Consider the following 18,621-nt stretch of genomic DNA (forward strand, 5'->3'; position numbering starts at 1 on the left):
AACAACTTCACTTCTAAACAGCAATGACTCTGCATGTGTAATTGCTTCTGCATTTGCTCGCCAACCGTTTTTACAAATGCACCGCGTGAGGCTTTACGAACGTTCCCACTCCCGAATAACGACTTAACGCTGTTCATCTAAAGGCTGTTCTGAAGGCTCTGTGGCGGAGAGACGGAGGATGGCGAGGAGGCCGGACCCGCGCATCTCTGCAGGGTGAAGGGGAGATAACGTACCTTCGCGGCCGTGTCACCCGAACACCTGACCCGAACGCTATCTGGAGAGCGGGCCCTTATCTCCCGTAGTCAGCCCGTCCCGGGAGGACAGGAGTGACGTGACAGGGCCGGACAGGGGGAAAGAAAAGAAATCTGACAAGGTAATGTGAGACAAAGCAGAGGTCGACTCCGCCCGTGGGCCGGCCGGGCATCGGAGACAGACGGCCGACGAGGGGATTGGAACCAAAGCGGAGAGCAGCCTTTACCGGCCGCGGGAGAGGCGCAGAGCGTCCAGGGCGAGGGGACAACGTTTCACCAGCGGCTGGGAGAGACAGCACGCGCGGTGCAGCTCCGAAAACACGGCCGCCCATCTGCTCCCTGTCTCTCCGCCGGGCGGGGCTCCCGCCGCTGTGGGTGGGGATCCAGATGTCTGCGGCAGATGCCGCGCGGCTGTCAGATCTACCGCCACGAACACCGAAACAAAACGAGGCGAGGGGACACCTGCTGTGTGCGCCCAGGTCTCTCTCACCGGGCCCTGCTTGGCTACGCGACCCCCTGATAAAACGAGCCCCGCACCGATTACTGAAGGAGCATCCAGACCAAGCCACTCGATCACCGATCAATTACAGAATGGCCCTTTCAGCAGAATGGCCCCACCGATGTCACAAAGAAATCAAACATCCTGTAGCTGCCCAGCTGAGCACTACTTCAGAGGTCTCGTAACAGTCAGCGGGGCTAATCTACTTGTTCAAATGACAGCTTTCTTTCCCCCAATTAACACTGATGCAGCGCTAAGGCCTTAATCAACGTTTGTCCTTAACCTTGACTCAGGATTAAATGCAGACATTACATACACTGTTCGGTGAATTCAGCCACGACCAAAATGAATGGAAAAAAAGAACAAAAAAAGTAACACTTTCAATTAATTGTGAGTCAAAATCAAGGGCAAATGCTGACCTGAAATGGTGAAAAGAGGACTTATTCAAGCTTGTTCCCCCTGGCGCGCACTGCTTTAGCTTATTGCTAACGACTGTGGTCAACTTGCAAAGTGCGTGACAGCTTGTTGAGGGTTCAGTTCTGTGCTCAGATAAGGCTTTATGATGTATGGATGAACAAAGAGAGAACAAAGAGTCTTTACATCTCACTGCTGAATGACAGTGACTAAATTGGAACTCTGCTGCATTAAGATACTAGGTGGTTAGAAATGATGCCAGCTTTCAAAGAGCCAATTGCACGTCAATGTTGTGTAAATGATGGAAGTGCCTTACAACGGTTAAACATGCTTTTCAGTATGACACAGGTATGGTGTGGTACCTTGTAATGAGGTAAGGTACATTTTTCAGGATGGCTTTTCTGCATTCCTCACGCTGTGCGAACAGGTGTTCAAGAAAAAAAAAAAAAAATCATGTCACATCTGGCACTCTCAGAGGCACTTAAAGGACTGAAGACACACCTGTAGTCACAACATTTTTGACTTCATTTCTCCTGAGCTCCTCTTTGGCTGCCGAATGAGACAGAAAATGTAGTTTTCCCAAACCAGTATGAACTGTGATTTCATTCGGAAATAATCAGAGCTTGTATATACTGAACCTATATTCAAATTGCACCCTGGAAAAGTCATATCGATTTTCAGGAGGACAACTCTTTGGTTCAGTAGGCATTGCATCCAAAGCCAGTTTGTTTTTCATAAAGACTGTAGATTAAATCACAACAGTGGTTCCATCCATCAAAAACCAAATATTAGACTCAGATATTATGTTTTTATGTTGTATGATAAGTAGTGCCTTCCATTCGCTTCAGTTTGACGTCCACTATGTGGTGCTACAGCTGCTCTTGTTAAACACATAGAGTAAAAGTGCATTCTGACTGACTGACCTGTTGGAGGTCTGAGGGTATAGGCCCCAATACCATATGAATGAAGACTGCGTGAGATGGCAAGATGGGCAGAGATGAGTGTTGCTGCTACTGACACACAATTATGCACTGCTATGGGACGATTGCTAAAGACTGCGAAACAGCTGGAGGACAGAACTGCAGGCCACAAAACCTGACTGGCACAACTGCACAGTCCTATTAATAAGGCCCTATCAGCCTGGACCCCTTGACATTTGTGGTTCCAGGCATATGGACATTGAGGTAAACTCTGCTAAAGCAGAAGTCAATGAAAAACGTATATGAAAAAGTGGTAAAACTGGGCCCCCTCTCATACACACTGACATGGGAAAATTCCCAGACACATGATGTGGCCCAATCTGACTTGCTGAGAGTCGTGTGAGGAGGAGACCAGGAGAGAGGGACAACACACATTTTTCTGAAGAAATGGCCCCTCAAGAGGGCAAGAGCAGAAATCACCTGTCTGCATTTCACTACACACCCTGTGTTATTGAAAGCATGTGACCAAGGCCCTCTTCATTGGATTCATTTTCTCACCACGCACTGACATAATGAATTTATCTCCTAGCAATACATATAATTTGGACTGCAATATTCCCTGACTTCTGTCCACTGCGGTTTACATTATAAATGAATGTTATCATTATGCCAGACAAATTCTTTTTATGGAGCATCCAGGTGTCATTTGGATTAAGTGACTTCATATCTACTTTTTTTAGTCAAGTCTGCCTGCAGTCTTACATTCAAATAACAGTAATCACACTTGAACCAATCATCTTACCTCCATAATTTTTTTCTCAAAAGTACCTGCCTTAGGAAAGAGTAAAATTATTTTACCTGCAGCACTGTATAATTTGCATAAAGGTGATGATCTAAGCAATTAGAGCCTCTGTAAAGAGTTAGCTATTTTCGAGATGTCTCTTTCCTGCATTGAACAGCCTAAACCTCCGGATTCAAAGTGGGCATTATAAGGACGACAGGCAGAACCAAAAGCATAAGCCATACATTTCTGAAAAATGGCTCAAGCTGGCCATCAATCATCATGGGCTTCTTGGTTACTGTAGCCTCCCTTCAGGAGGGCTGTCTAATTTATGAGCATGCTTAGTATAATTTGTACTTGGGTGACATGGTCTCCCAGTGCATTTGGCAAATAGGAGCGGTGCTGCGTTAATGGCCGGGAACCCAGGGAAAGGATATGATTGTCCAGCGGATGCCCAACTTGCTGTTGATCTCGCAGCCCTGAGCTTGCTGCCGCTCCTCCTCCAGCTGTTTGGGGTTGGCGAAGCGTACCCGCTCCGCGTCCGGCTCCGGGAGGCTGTCGAAGTCAAACTTGTCCACCTGGATGGCCATTCTGGAATGCACAGAGGGTGGGAACGAGGTTAACGGCTGAAAGCACGGATTACGTCCCAGTTTGCTGGATTCCCCGGTTTCCTTTCAAAACCACAAGTTTGTCACCTCTATGAAGTGACTGCCAGCTTAATAAATTAGACTTGCAAAGAGCACAGTGCATGTACGTTTCATCCTTTTTCATTTTTTAAATTTCATTTCTTTCAAAATTACATTTTGTAAATATGTTCATATGTACATTAAAATATTTCTTTTCACGTATGATCCAAAACTGGATATCTGACACAACGGATAAAAGCTCAACTATGCAGAGGAACATTTTATTCAGTAGAAAAAAGTGCACCACCTTATGCTCGCTAATTTCAACATATTTTCAGCTGTATGAGTCCTTCTGGTAGCAAGATATCCTGTAATTTAACATTTGGAACTGTAACATTGCATCAGTCTCAGTCTATGAGAGATGTACTGCAAACCCCTCTCATAAATTCAGGGGAAGCAGTGATGACATATGTTGACACAGCTCTAACGAAGCTTTTTTAAGCGGAATCAGTTTCAATTAAATCATCTGACCACAGAACCAAAAATAATTTACATTTGGGCAAATCATTTTGTTGTGCTAGGAGCAGACTAACGTTGGCAAAAGACATTTTCGCTCGATGTGCATGTTGCGTCACAAAACCAGTGCAGCTGCACTTCTGCTTGTGCATGTTGACCCGGGAGTTAGCGTAGCCTGAGCGCGGATATGGGGGGAGGATGTTCCCAAAATTCAGACTGAAGGGGCTGGCCTGCATTTTAAGCTGAGGTGGAGTTCCAGTTGAAGTGTTTGCTTACGGTCCCCTTAACGTGTTAAGCAGAAAGCCCCCACCCCCTCAATCAGAGGTAATCAGCTAGAGAGGGCGTCGGATCGCACTGCCCAGCTCTGCTGACTCCAGGCCTCCAGACACCCTTTACTGATGACCAGGTGTACTTCCTGTTAGCGGCTACTCTGAGCCTAAAGCTCCAGCCGCTGCTTTTAAGACACGAGCAACGAAGTGCACTCTTTATGATTGGAAGCCTCCATCTACACTTGCCACCCATGCCAGCTGGTCAACCAATCAGAAGACCTGCGTCATCCTGGACCAATGAGGAGAAGGCGTTAATTATGTACAGTACATATGTTTTCTGTTAAGGTGTTACAATGGCTTGGCTCCTATAAGTAGTAAGGAGTAAGAAACCTTGCTTTACAGCAAGCAGTAGAAACGCTCCTGCCATATGTTCAAAACGCTCAAAGGAAAAAACGCAGGACATGCATTTACAGCAAACACATGCACACACACATACATAAACACACATGTTCAGCCAAGCCCCGAGTACCTGCCTGCAGATTAAGCGGTTTACAGGTGGTCTGAGCTGGTAGTTTTAAATGCATGCACAGTTAATTAAAAAAAAAATCAATGGATGCACCCTCTTCATATATTTACGTAGTGGAAGGGGAAGAGTTTAATCTAACAATCAAGACATTCAAACAGACACAGTGAGGAAAAGTAAAATAGCATATACTGCATTAATATGGTGAACTAAAATACAACCAAACTGCTAGTTCCACAAGTTCATCACAGCCAGCTACCAAACTAGCTACCTGTAATTAACCACACGTGGCCATACCTGTGAGCTGGTGCTAATCAACAGATCTTGAATCATGTATTATACTACCTGCAGGCCATCTGTCTCGGAAAACAAATACAGTTCTTTAATAAGTATTGTAACAGTTTATTTTTGATTAATTTTTGATGTTGGTGCTGTGTTACTTGAGGATTTATCAGATAAAGGTGGCATTTTGCAGATATACCAGTGGCCTACCCAAGACTCAAACCAGCAACCTTCCGGTTATGACCCTGGCTCCTTACCACTAGGCCACGCTGAAATACAACGGATTGGCTGGAATCAGTGTCAGGCTGCTGGCAGCCAATCGTTGAGCAGATGAGTGAAATAAAGCCTTTTTTCTTCCTGCTCTGTTGCACTGAAACGCTCCTCACTCAACACCTTGGCTCGCCTCCCGTAACTAACGCAAGATAATTTATACACTCACAGGATGCCCTAATGCTTGCTTTTTATTCTGCGGCTCATTTATTAAACGGAGCTCACAGGAGACAGAGGCAAGGCATTCTGCTCCGGGGTGCGACCGCAGCGCTCTCCTGGGGGCTCTGAAAATGAAGACTTTGAGTCCAGTGTTCCAGGGTTCAGACAAGCACACTACTGCCCTTGCCTTGTTTCACAGGTCTGGCTACATATATGCTGCATATACAAACACAGCCGCATGCTGACCATGTTTATCAGAATTCCCTTTGCGTCTGTATTTGACAGACTGACAAATATGCTATTCACCCAACACAAAACTACAGCAACGCCTCTGAGACACTGTGACCACATCAGGACCACGACCGCGTGCACCTGCCGAGCTACAAGACCGCATCGAGGCTATGACCGCACCCCCATACGCGTGGCAAGCTGCGTGACCACACCACGACCACCGCTGTGTGCTCTTGCCGTGCAGTGTGAACCTGCTTTCTGAGACAGACAAACATTCTTGTGACGTGGATACTACACTGGGTGTGACCATTGCTAGCGGCGAACAGAGGACTTACAAGATAAAATTCATTCATAGGAAGAACCGAACCCCCTTAATTGAATTATTTATACATTCTTTCAAAATTGCACTATGCACTATACGCGTACACGTACACACACACACACACACACACACACACACACACACACACACACACACACACACACACACACACACACAGTGTATGTCCACACGGAGACAGTCCGAAATGTCCCTGCACATGTTGCTCGCGCCAGTTAGCATAGCCGTTTGTGCTGGCTAGCTTCGACGGCGTTCATGTCGCGCTCCTGTCAGGACCGGGCAGCGGGTGTCGTGCGGCGTTCGCTGCAGTCCGGTGCGCTCACAGGTGCCCGCGATCCCCCCCTCACGCACGCCGGCTGCAGCCTGGGCCCACAGCTTCTCAATGGGATTTAAGTCAGGAAGCGGCGATAGCCCACTCAGTAAAGCCTGATTCCCTCTTCTTCGGGCTTGTCATCCTGTTATGCTTTGCCTCCAAAAGCGCTCTGCCTACACTAATCTGAGGGAAGGATTCAAAGCGGCTGTGCGGGCCGGGTCAGAATGAAACGCCGGGTACGGGCACGAGAGACTGTCTTAGACCATCAGCGTACAGTACATCTATCACACTGCGAGACCATGAAGGATGATAATGAAATCCTTTAATATCGTGAGCAGCAGACCGATGAACAAAGCAGGAAAAAACCAATAGAGAGGCGGGTCAAGGAGGCTAGATCTTCAACAAAGATATTATAATGAAATCTTCGTAAGGATACTATAAAGACGAGTCTCGGGTGCTTTGGAGACGGCCGCGCTCCTCACTCTGCATAGAGGATAAGCAGATATTCAGTGTAGACACTGCCCTTGAGGGGGTTGTTATTGATTATCGCCACCGCTGTTGCAGTCAGCTCAGCCGCGAGCCGGAGAGGCCGCGCAGTCGGACCGCCTCCCACAGCCCGGGCCTTGGCCTGTCACAGCGGATAAAACGAACCGTTTCTGTCCCACAAGCTCATCTGTAAAACAGGAGGGGAAAAAAAACCTGAAGGAGATACGATCAGATGTGATGACGCAGAGATGAAGGAGGCAGTCGACCGTTGCAAATCATTTAGCTGCGAACCCAGGGAGCTGAGGACAGGGGTGGGTGCATGGGGGGGGGGGGGGGTTGGGGTGCCAGTGCAATGCCTATTATGTACTGTAACCAGGTTGTAAAGTCCCTAACTGCTTTAAATGAAAAGGAATGGAGAATGCCTGGGAGGCCAGCACGTCAGTAACTGTACTCGCAGTGATCTGTTTTGGGAACATCAGGGGTTGCCTCTTGCAGAGGAGCTCCCACGCCCGCCCGCCCGCCCGCTAACGAGGCCGAAACGAATCGCCTCTGGCTGCTCTGACAGTGACGTGGCTGGCTAATTTGGCAAAGGCAAGGAGCGCTCCCTCATTAAAGAGCGATAATCAGGAATGATGATGATGCTCGGTACGCAGGGCCAGACAGGACTCTCTCATCTGCTAGCCTCTCATACGTTCACGCTAATCCTCCCGAGGCAGCAGCGTGAGGATCCCGCAGTCACTCTACCCAATCATCCACAAGCTGCGACCAGCCAATCAGAGCCGGCGAAACAGGTCTGCCGCTATTCCATTATTTCACTGCTGTCATTCAGCAGACGATCTTATGCAGAGCGACTTACATACCGTTATCCATTCATACACTTGCATATGTACTGAGGCCATTCTGGGTTGGGTACCTTGTACAGGTTTACAGCAGTAGAGTCCTGGGGGGAATTGAACTAGTAACCTTTCAGTTACAAACCCTGCTCCTGCCAGCTATGCTACGCTATGCAGTCCGCTATCTTAGACCAATGAAGCTTTCGAGGCCGTTCAGCTGATGCACCCATTCGCAGAAGGTCATGATCATTGCACGGAGTGCTGTGCCCTTCTGCGGCTCGTTCGGTGCTCTGTGGTAAGCATCACTGCGGCCTACGCCTGATCGCATCCTGACACCCGGGCTCTGCCTCCTCTCAGAGAGCTGGCGATGCAGGCGTTTCCGCGGCGGCGCGGCGGACAGCGCTGCTCCTATGTGCCGACAGCTCCGCGCGAGGCTCTGCCATCTTTCCGTGTCTTTCCGTCAAGACTAACGAGATGAAGACCCAAACTAAAGGACCGCGTGCTTTTTCGGGAAGGCTGTCAGGGATCAGTGGGACGTGCGGAATGCTTAGGTGTGCCTTATTTAGAAACTCTGCATGGACCCACAGAGCACATAATCTGAGTGAGAAACCATGGTTAGAGACGTGCTGGGGGATTATGCAGCTGGAGGCATCTGCACAGGCATGCCAGGACACAGGTGGAAGCTGCCTTTGTGGGTTTGACTCACTGACAGTGAAACCCGCTTTCCCACTCAATGGAATATTCCCCTGCGATTACAATCGCGAATGTAACGGATTCTCCAGCAGGGTGTGCTGAGTTAGAGCAGAAACCACGGCCGCTCCCTCCTCTCGGGGAAACACTCCAAGCCTGGTCCGCCATCGCCGGCTTCCTCATTTTCGGGCTCCAAGGCGTTTCTTCTTCCCGTTTCCCCCGATGGCGTCATCTTGTTGGCCGCGCCGTCCGGGTCCCGGGGAGAACCGTCCCCCTCCGTCGCGAAGATGCAATCTGTACACCTGGCACGAGCCGGCTCATCAGCACGCCAGCCTGCGCCAGCCGCTAGGCCTGGCTCAGGGAGGCTCCCGTTCCCCCGAATCCAGACCACGTCCTCCGCGTTCGTGCCGTCTCCATTAAGGTGCCCGTGTCCAACAGGGAACGTGAGAAAGGCCCCTTTAAGACACAACGGGTCCGTGCTCGTCCCCCGCGGCTCCCCCCCACCCTACCGATCACCATCGCTAAACCCACACTACGGGAGGGGGAGTGGAGGAGGGCAAATGAGGGTGAGAGAGGGAATTCAGCAGGGGGGCGGCGCGCTAATTAGGATGCGCCTCCATGCCTTTGATGTAAAGTATTGTTTTGTTTTGTAAATGAGTCACAAATTCAGAGGGCTAACTCTCGCCGGCTTTGGTCTGCTTTCTTACCTTTGATGCAATATGCAAAAAAAAATATATATATATATAATTAAAAAGGCAGTGTCTCTCTGCATGCTAAAGACGTTTCAAGTGGACCGGCAGCCTGGCTTTCGTAAGCTGTCCTGCTCAAGGCTCCAAATGCGAGGCCCTCCCCCTTACGCTGAACTCAGAGGAAAAAGAAGGAACAAGAAGGCCAGAATTATTATTTAACAGGCCCTGACTACAAAGGAGATGCTGGAATTAAACAATTACTTTTGGTCTGTGCCAGGAGAGTCAGAAAGGCCTGTTCCCCATACAATAAACACGGACCTGTGAGATTACAGGCCGACGAGACGCCAGGCACCCCCGACCGACCGGGCCTGCATCTTCAAACGTCTTCAATACGCTCACCACGCGCATCATCAAAAGAACGCATTTAGCCATTAGCGGACCTCTAAGAAGTCAGGGCTGGCGTAATGTGCCCGGATATAGACACAACGCCGGAGGCGAATGGCAAGAACGCTCCCTTTCTGTTCTGTGACAAAAAGCGCTTAGAAGTGTGACGGTGGCGGTGAAGCGTACACAGAGCAACAAGATCACGCTCTAAAGTCATGAGTCTAAGCACACAAGCTACGGGAGTCAAGCCACACTCTAATTCCCCCTGCCATCACCCCTGCAAAAGAGTTTGGTAGCTGAAGGGCAGGTGTTCAGCCTGAATTACAACAAATGTTTGGCAAATAAAGACCTCGCTGTATATGTTGTGGTGCACTGCCTTCCCTGAAAGGAAAAAGAAAAAAAAAAAAAAAAACGGATGAATGATCTGACATATGTAACGCGAAAAAAACACAACTAGCAATCTGTAGCAGAGGTGAGCGTCTGAAAAGCAGAGCTTTTGTGGACGACTGCGCAGAGCATGCAGCGGGTTTCTGGCTGGGGAAACTGACAGATACATAAGTGCATCTTCTAAGCCGGGTCTGCGGACCCGCTCCAGTGGCACCAAGCACGTCAGCCTTTTACTATTCACCGCGTAGCATCGGCCATTGTCACGCGCTCCTGCCTGTGTTCTCCATTGAGCTCGACGGTTACACGCTGTGCCATCAGAAAAGGAGTCAGTCAGTGCTGTTTCGTACCATACAGTCTCAAATAAGTTCAGCATTAGGGGGAAAGGCATGATGGGTAACAGTTGGTTTTTCTGTGACTATCTCAGGCAGGGGTTAACAGACGCCCTCTGTGGTGCAGCAGGCTGTGGTGCTGCGCCGTTCCCTCTCTGGGCAGGTGGGGGTTAACAGCCACGCTCGGTGGCGCAGGCTGGTGGACTGGACGGCAGCGGTGAGCTGCTCTGGGTGTGTGACCCAGCTTTTAATAACTGGCTGCTCGCTCTCACCCAGCACCAAGGCCCCGCGGGCCGGGTCTCTGGCCCCCTTGTCTGGCCCCTGGCTCAAAGCGTACGACCCAGCCCAACCCCCCCCCCCCCCCCCATGTGTGAGTGCTGCTGGATAGCGCCGTGGTAAAGGAGGAGGGAGAGACAGGAGTAAGGTGAGGGAGAGTCTCACTGAGCAGCCCCTACAAACACAGCAATACGAGTACATGCTGCAAACACACAGAGACACACACGCGCACACACACACACACACACACACAAAGGCACACACACACGCGCGCACACACACACACACACACACACACACACACACACACACACACACACACACACACACACACACACAAAGGCACACACACACACAAAGGCACACACATACACACGTGCGCACACACACGCACACACACACGTGCACACATACACACGCATGTGCACACGCAGACGCACGCACGCACACACACACGGGCACATGCACACACAGACACACACACACACACACACACACACACGCATGCGCACACGCACACACACACACAGACACACAGACACACACACACGGGCACATGCACACACAGACACACACACACACGCATGCGCACACGCACGCACACACACACACACACACACAGACACACAGACACATATGCACACAGAAGCACGCAGTGGCATGCAGGCAAACACACCAGCACACACACACACACACAGATAAACACACAAATGCACACACACACACACACACACACACACACATGCACACAAACAAACCCAAACAGCGGTGTAGATACACACACATGCACACGGACACAGTCACACACACACACACACAGGCACGCACCACAAGCTCCATTATCTCTCCCCGTGCTAAAAGACCTCACCCACAGCAGCCCAGCCATGTGTGTCAGGAGAGCGTGAGGATCAGAGGGGCGGCAGCAGTTTAGCACCAGCTGAGTGGAAGTCCATTACACACGCTGCGCTCCCCATCAGCCCTCTCCTGCACCCCTACGAGCAGGGGGACACCTCCCAGCAGCCACAGGAACGGGGCAGCCGTTTGTGACGGATCCTGCTGCCTAACCGAAACAGTGATCCATTCCCACCCTGCCTCCGTTCGGCCCGAAATGATAAATGCTTTCCGCTCATGTTCAGAATCCTTATTTCTGCTTTAGTCGTGGTGTAACTTAGCTACCTGGGAGCTCTCTGCCTGAAAAAGCAAGCCTTCTGTTTACAAACATATGGCACACGGCACACGCATGCAGGTATGCAGGAAAACATCTGTGCTCCGCTAGCGCTAATGTTACACCGAGGAGCTTATTCATCACAGAGGAGCATTTCAGGACAAACAGGCACTGCCGTCGTGTCAGCGCGGTGCTTCGAGAAACGGAGGGGTCGGGGGGGTGTGCATGTGTGTGTGTGTGTGTGTGTGTGTGTGCACGTGTGTGTGTGTGAGAGTGTGTGTGTGACCGCACAACAGCACGCAGGAGGCAGGAGAGCAGCAAGAGCGGCAGCAGTGTGACAACAGCGCCCCCGCTGGCCAGCTGGAGGAAGAGCCCCGGCGCTGCTCATCTCGCCCCGCAGTGCTGTCACCTGGAGACCAGCGGAGCTCCTGGATGAGGCTGACTTTTGCCTGGGGGGGGGTTGTGTGGATGTGAGGAGGGGGGCAGATGCAAAAAAAGCATACAAAAAAAGAAAGCAGTTCTTAAAAATGCCTCCACTGTGCAATGAAGCACTGCCCTCAGAAAAAATGTGCTTTGAAAAACGATATATATGCACGTCATGCCTTAGACCAGCCTCATCGGTGCAGATTCCTTTTTGAATGCCATGTACTGATGTGGCTGACTGAAGCCCTGTTTCTGCTGATGTCTGGTTTAGTGGTGCTGATCTGCATGTTTGACCATGCTTTTCTCTGAATCTGTACAGGGCCCATCTCTCACTGAAGGCTTGGAAGTTTCTCCCCTTGTGAAGACAGAAAACAGAAATCCTGAAATGTGATAACTGTCTGCACTCTTCCTGCATTCCGCAGGTGTGACGCTATCACGCTGAGCAGCAGTGCATGCTGGGAATCGATCTCCACCCAAACCTCGGTGTCGCGAGGGGCAAAAATGCAGCATCGTTTCGTGGGCTGCAGACACGGTCCGAGCGATTAAAGCTAGCGGACACAACGGTCTCTAAAACGTAAAAAAGCAGGATGTCTTTCGCTCCCTGACAAGATCAGATCACCGCAGCGCTCACGGCGGGTTTTAAACTGCGTCACCATGCAAAGCCATCTCAGGTGTGCTATTCCGACACCGTGGCTGCGAGATAACGGGGGAAGCAAAACGAACGAAAGCACAAAACCACATTCAGCTACAAATGAGATCGCTCGGCCGCATACTCCTCGCCTCCTAAGCCTTCGGGGCGGGCGCGCTTGACCATATTTACACCCTCCGGCCCTTTTTCGCGTTCCCTCTTAAACAACGCTGCGGAATCGGACTCAGACCCGCGCAAAATCCCGTTAGGGGCGAGAGAGAGAAAACACATAGGGGAGTGGGGAGTTTTATCAAAGCCTTCCCCCCCACCTCCCCCTCCTGCTCTAACAGTCAGTAATTGTGTTATTCCACAGGGGAGAAGGCGAGAGGAGAAAGGGAGGGCGCGGAGAGGAGGAGAGGGGGGGAAGGGCGGGGGGAAGCTATTTTTAGCTCACGTGCCTCGGTTTCAGCGCTGGAGATCAGCGGCTGGCTGCGTGGCGGCAGGCTTTGTAGCGGTGGCTATTTTTAGAGCGCGGCCGGCCTCATCGCCCCCCCCCCCACCCATAACCCACTCTGCTGCCTGCAGCATCCAAACCGGCGCAGCCCCGACCGCTCTGCCCGTTGGGCTCCGGCACAAATGGAACCGGCGGAATCCGCCGAGAGCCTGGGTTTTACCGCCCCGCGTCGAACCGAGCGCTGCCTGACAGGAGCAGAGCGATGGCAAGGCAAAATGAAAACAGGAGATTAACCGTTTGAGGGCTCCTCTCAAAACCGCAGTTTGTCAAAATGATTAAACGCTCCAAAGCAAAGCACTGGCTGGTATTGGGCCGGTGCAGTGTATTGGTTACCAGCCCAGTGCATTAACTGTCAGGTGCACAGCATTCTCGAGAAATATACCCACACACAGGCACACAAATATGTCTGGCTGCAAGACACTTATACGGGGAGAAACATTCCGGTATTTTTTGTGAGGCTCTGAGGCAGACAGAGGAGTGCATTGTAATAGGAACTCACTCCAGCAGGAGAGGGGAGAGAGAGGCGCATTCAATCTCCGGCACAGCAACAAAATCTACCTCATGCTTTATCATCTCGCTCTCTTTCAGCTCAGGTCCCGACGCGCTGGGCGCGGTGCTCGGCTCGCCTCGCTTTCTAAGGCCGCTCTCGCTGAAAGGTCACTCGCCCTGCCTCATAGGAAGAGCAGGCCGGCACTGTCTGAGAGTCCCGACCTTTCCGCACCGTTTAAAACCCACACAATGCGAAAAGGCTCTGCGGACACAGAGGAGCGGGCGAAGGTCTTGCGGCGTGGACACCTGAGACCCGCTCGCTGACAGCTTGGGGAAGTGGAATTCTACCAGGACGTGACCAGCGGAAGTGCACTCCTCAAGTCTGACATCGCGCGGTCAGTCCTGCTGGCTTTGGAAGGTTTTTTTTTGGAAGGTTATGGGTTCAAGTCCCGGATTGGGCACACTTTCAAGGAAGGTGCTCAACCAGAATCAGATATGCATGGGCGATGGTGTAAGCTACACACAGCATGTCTCCCCGGGGACTGAATTATGATGCCCAAACGATAATGCGACGCAGCTCTGAAAGTCGACCTTCCTTGTGGATGACGTCGTTAGCGTGATGGGGCGACTCTTGCCTCATAATGCCGGGATCTTAAACGAGTCGCATTATTAACAGAGGCTGCGTGTGTGTGCCCCGCCCCAGTGATGCAGGGGACGAATCCCGGCCAGTGCCAGCTCGAAGACTACACGTCTGCTGAGCTCTCAGAGTGCGGAGAACAAGATGTGTGTGAATGAGAAAAGAGGAGCTCGCTATCAGGAAAGGGAATTGGGGGGGGGGGGCACGAGAGTGTCGCGGCGATAAACCTCGCCTTTATTAATGCGGGGTGCAGGGAGCGGTCACTATGGAAACTGACGGCGTGCGCTCGGCGCAGGGGAAACGGGAGAGGCCACGGACGGCTCGCGCACACAAGCACACGCACGTGACGGAGACGGGACGCCGCCTGAGAGGGGGGGGGGGAGGTTCTTAAAATAGCTGAAGCCCAAATGGAGCCTCCCCAGGGAGTGCGTCCACAGATCTGGGACCCCGTGTACTGTGGCTCTGTCTTGGCCAGCTGTCGCCCCCCGTGGGTCCCTCTGTGACGGGACGCCCCCTTAGGGCCTGCTGGCGTGCCCACAAGAGAATTTGGCAAACCGGTCACACGTCATACCGAAAGCGCACGGTACTGAATGGGCAGACATTCAAAGCACCATAGTCACCCAACAATCAAGAACTGCGCTCACTGGAGTGCAAGACTGCTGCTTATGACCAAGGGCCTGAGCAAAGACTTTGATTGGATCCTGACTTGTTGGTGGCAATGCTCTGAGGCTCTGGTGCACAAGCCAAATACATATAAGTAGAAGCTTACATGCAAGAAGTGGGACCTCTAAAGGGACAGGCGATGTTCGGCCACCTCTTCATCCACTAGCTTGCAAGGGCACATTAGGGACGGGTCCCTTACACATACGCTAAATGGAAATGAGCTAAATGAGACTGTAGCGAAGGGCGAGAGCACTCACCCCATCCGGCCTCGAACCCGGGTCTATGGGGTACCAAACATGCGACTTTGACCGCGACGCCAAAGAGCCAGGCTCGTTGGTATGGCAGTCACAGCACATACTCAACCGTGGTGACGGCACTCCGTCACACTGCCCTCCCCTTCGGGAAGCGTGCCCATGCGCTTCATGCACCATGGCGTCCCTCACGCATTCCCCTGCCGTAGTTCTCCCATCCCAGGGTGCCCCACTCACTAGTGCTTCACCCATCTCTGGGGTCCCTCACACACCGGGGTCAACCAAACCTGGGGGTCCCTCATACGGCTCACGCACCAGGCACACCTCCAATGGCCTCGCAGCAAGCCATCCCACTTCTGACACCATTTGTAGCGAAGGGCGAGAGCAGTCACCCCACCCAGCCTCAAACCTGGGTCTACGGGGTACCAAACATGCGACTTTGACCGCGACGCCAAAGAGCCAGGCTCGTTGGTATGGCAGTCAGAGCGCATACTCAACCGTGGTGACGGCACTCCGTCACAGAGACACTTCATGGGCAATGAAACAGAGGGTCGATGGAATGAATGACACAGAGCTGAGTTCAGATCGAGCGCCAGAGAGACAGAGAGACTATAACCAGTGGTCTCGTTGCCATTCATGAAATAAGCGGCTGATGCGGTGAATGGCGAGAGGATAAAGAAATGCAGATGAAAGGAGGAGGAGCCGCGTGAGGGCACCCGGGTGCCTTATTAAGGCCGAGGACCCCGGGGGGATTTCCACCACTGGCAACCCTGCTTTGAGAGTCACTTCAGGCGTGTTGTAAAAACCGAGCGCAAACACGCGGGGGCCGTAGCACGGGCTCCTATCGATTTTACCTGCTGCTCTTCAGGTGTTCTTCGAAGACGCCTCACCAGTCAACCGCCCTCCTTCCCTCACACTGCAGTGAGAGACCGCCCCGGTCTTTTTTCTCACAGGTTTGATACGTTCCGTTTCTAGAATCTTCCCAAGCGGGTCAAAACCGCTCCCTCCAGACCCCAAAGCTGAATGCCTCTTCCAACCAGACATGAACTGTCCGTGTAACATTTACAGCAGTGTTATATTACAAAACAGCTCTCTTGCTATATACAGACAAACATACCTAATGAAATTACTGATTAATGTAAATTAAAACCCTCCCGTAGAGAACTATTTGCATAAAGATATGTTATGTATGCATACACATGTTCTGCACTGTACATAGAAGCCTGCAGATGATTTACATATAGTGTAATAATGAGAGCATTCCTAGGGCATATTGGGAGATTAACGTATTTATTATGAACTATTTGGCCATGAAAGTAAATTATGGCATTCAATTAAACATGAAAAAAGGGTGGGCTGATGTTTCAAAATGCTTTGCTGAATTTAAAGTGGATTTACACGTAAGGATAGAGCTGCACTTACACGCGGAAAGGCTCCCGGGCGGCTCAGTGGACATGGGCCTCACCTCGAGTGTTGGCTGAGCCCTGCAGCACTGGTTCAGTCCCAGCCATGTCATCAGCCAACAACACCACCAGGAGCCCACAGCAGCGAAACATACAGCCTTCGTTCTGCTGGGGTAGGGGCGGGTATGCCATCCAGGGTTTACCCTGTCTCTCCTGGAATTCATCAGGCAGCCAAGAGCCCTTAAGATGACATCAGTGGAGCCACACCTATCCTCCAATCAGCTCTGGCTGTACTGGACTGCGCTGAGGCCTTTTGGCTACGTGTGGGCCTATCTGAGGAGTGCATCGGTCTTGCTTCGCCACACTTGCGCAAGTACACAGGTTGCCGTGGTGAGACGAGCCCAACGTGCAAGTGATGATCCCAAAAAGGAGCTGCATAAAGGGGGGAATAGGCTTTTGAAAAACTGGCTGTGCTGAACGCACTGGTTAAGGTATTGTTAAAGACCGATACACTACACTGTAGCTGTAATACCACAGCACCATACGCTTAATAGTAATCGCTTCCTCACAAAGTGGTATATGTGTGTACAAAACATGTCACATGTGAGAAACAGCGACCAGGACACTGTGAAACAGCTACTGGGGCATTACAAAGTGTACAAAATGCTACATAGCCTCTAAACAAACACAAAGCAGCCTGCACCCCGGTACATTCAATTGAAACAATACCGCCTGCGGCCCCCCAATGCAAATTTAACAAATGTCCATGCTTGTCTCGGCTTTGAACATTTACATACATGACATGATGCCCTGACCTCAATCACGCAGTGAATCATCTGGAATCGCAAATGCCCGCAAGCTTGTTTACTTGAGCTTTAACAGTATTAACAAAAAAAAAGGTGGAGGAGAGGAAAAATGCTGAGGGCTGGGAAAGTGCTGACGAGTGGCTGGCTTAACTCTGCCCAGGCCCTGCGCACCTGGTGGCCTGCCTCCATCAGAGCGCCCCATTCTTATTCATCACCACGGCCTCCGCTTCATTACACATGGAAGGGATGAAAGGAGGAGGGGGGCGGGAACTGCTTCTAAAAGACGTGGCTTTGAAAGACACAAGGAGATCAAAGCAACGTGCTCTGTTCGTTTTTTTTTTTTTTGTGCATATGCCGGTAACCACAACATGGAGATGTGGGGCAATGGGTCCTCTTCTCTCTCTGCAAAGGCGGGCAATGGGGATGGCGTGGGCCAAAATCACAGCTCGTAGAAAAAGTAACTCGACTCAGCTCAGCACCGTAGTCTCGACAAGTTCCAACGCCATGCCTTATGGGCGGAGTTAGGAGGCGGGGCTTGTGTTCCGGCGCTCCCAAGATCACCTTGGAACGGGTTGAAGAAGTGGCCCTCCCGAGCCGAAAGAAACCTTCCCTGCGTGATTGACGGACGCTTCACTCCCGCCAACGATGCATGCTCACCTTAATCGCCCTCCCGAAACTCTCCCAAAATACTTCCCACACCCGACGCCTCATTTATCAAAAAATGTCAGGGAATGGGAAGTGACAGGCCCATCTGCCACCGGAGGAACGGGAAACAGAGAGACACGCGCAATATGTTTAAGGAGGGGGGGGGGCGGCTCTCCGCTTGGCTGGGCTTCCCGCTCGCCACATGAGGGCTGATCCCAGACTCTGAGGTTACAGTGAGCTGCGCGCCCCGCATCATTATCAAACAACCATTATTACAAGAGGGCCCGAGATGCACCTGAAAACCACTTCAGCACACGCTGAAATCCCTCCACGCTGAGCCATGTCACAGGGGCGTATCAAATATAATTCATATGATTCATTCTTCATAGATAATTATTAGGGGAGCACAGAGAGCTGGGCTCGTAGTGGGATTAATGCTATAGTAATGCTGTGATACTAGTGGATTGCCAATGCTTTTTTAAACAAGTGTTAAAGCCTTTGACCATCGTTCAATGCCTGTGCAAAAGTG

General features: G+C 51.2%; 1 protein-coding gene across 1 annotated transcript in view; it reads right to left on the reverse strand.

Moving 5' to 3' along the window:
* The window catches only part of trappc9 (trafficking protein particle complex 9), a 267,915-nt gene that overhangs the window by 87,293 nt on the left and 162,001 nt on the right, over positions 1-18,621 (reverse strand). The window contains exon 20 of the mRNA XM_036555457.1: positions 3,303-3,456. Within this exon, the coding sequence (XP_036411350.1) occupies positions 3,303-3,456 (154 nt within the window). The remainder of the gene's footprint in view (positions 1-3,302; positions 3,457-18,621) is intronic.

Source organism: Megalops cyprinoides, chromosome 21 (genome assembly GCF_013368585.1).
Source record: "Megalops cyprinoides isolate fMegCyp1 chromosome 21, fMegCyp1.pri, whole genome shotgun sequence".
In the NCBI taxonomy this organism is placed as follows: Eukaryota; Metazoa; Chordata; class Actinopteri; order Elopiformes; family Megalopidae; genus Megalops; species Megalops cyprinoides.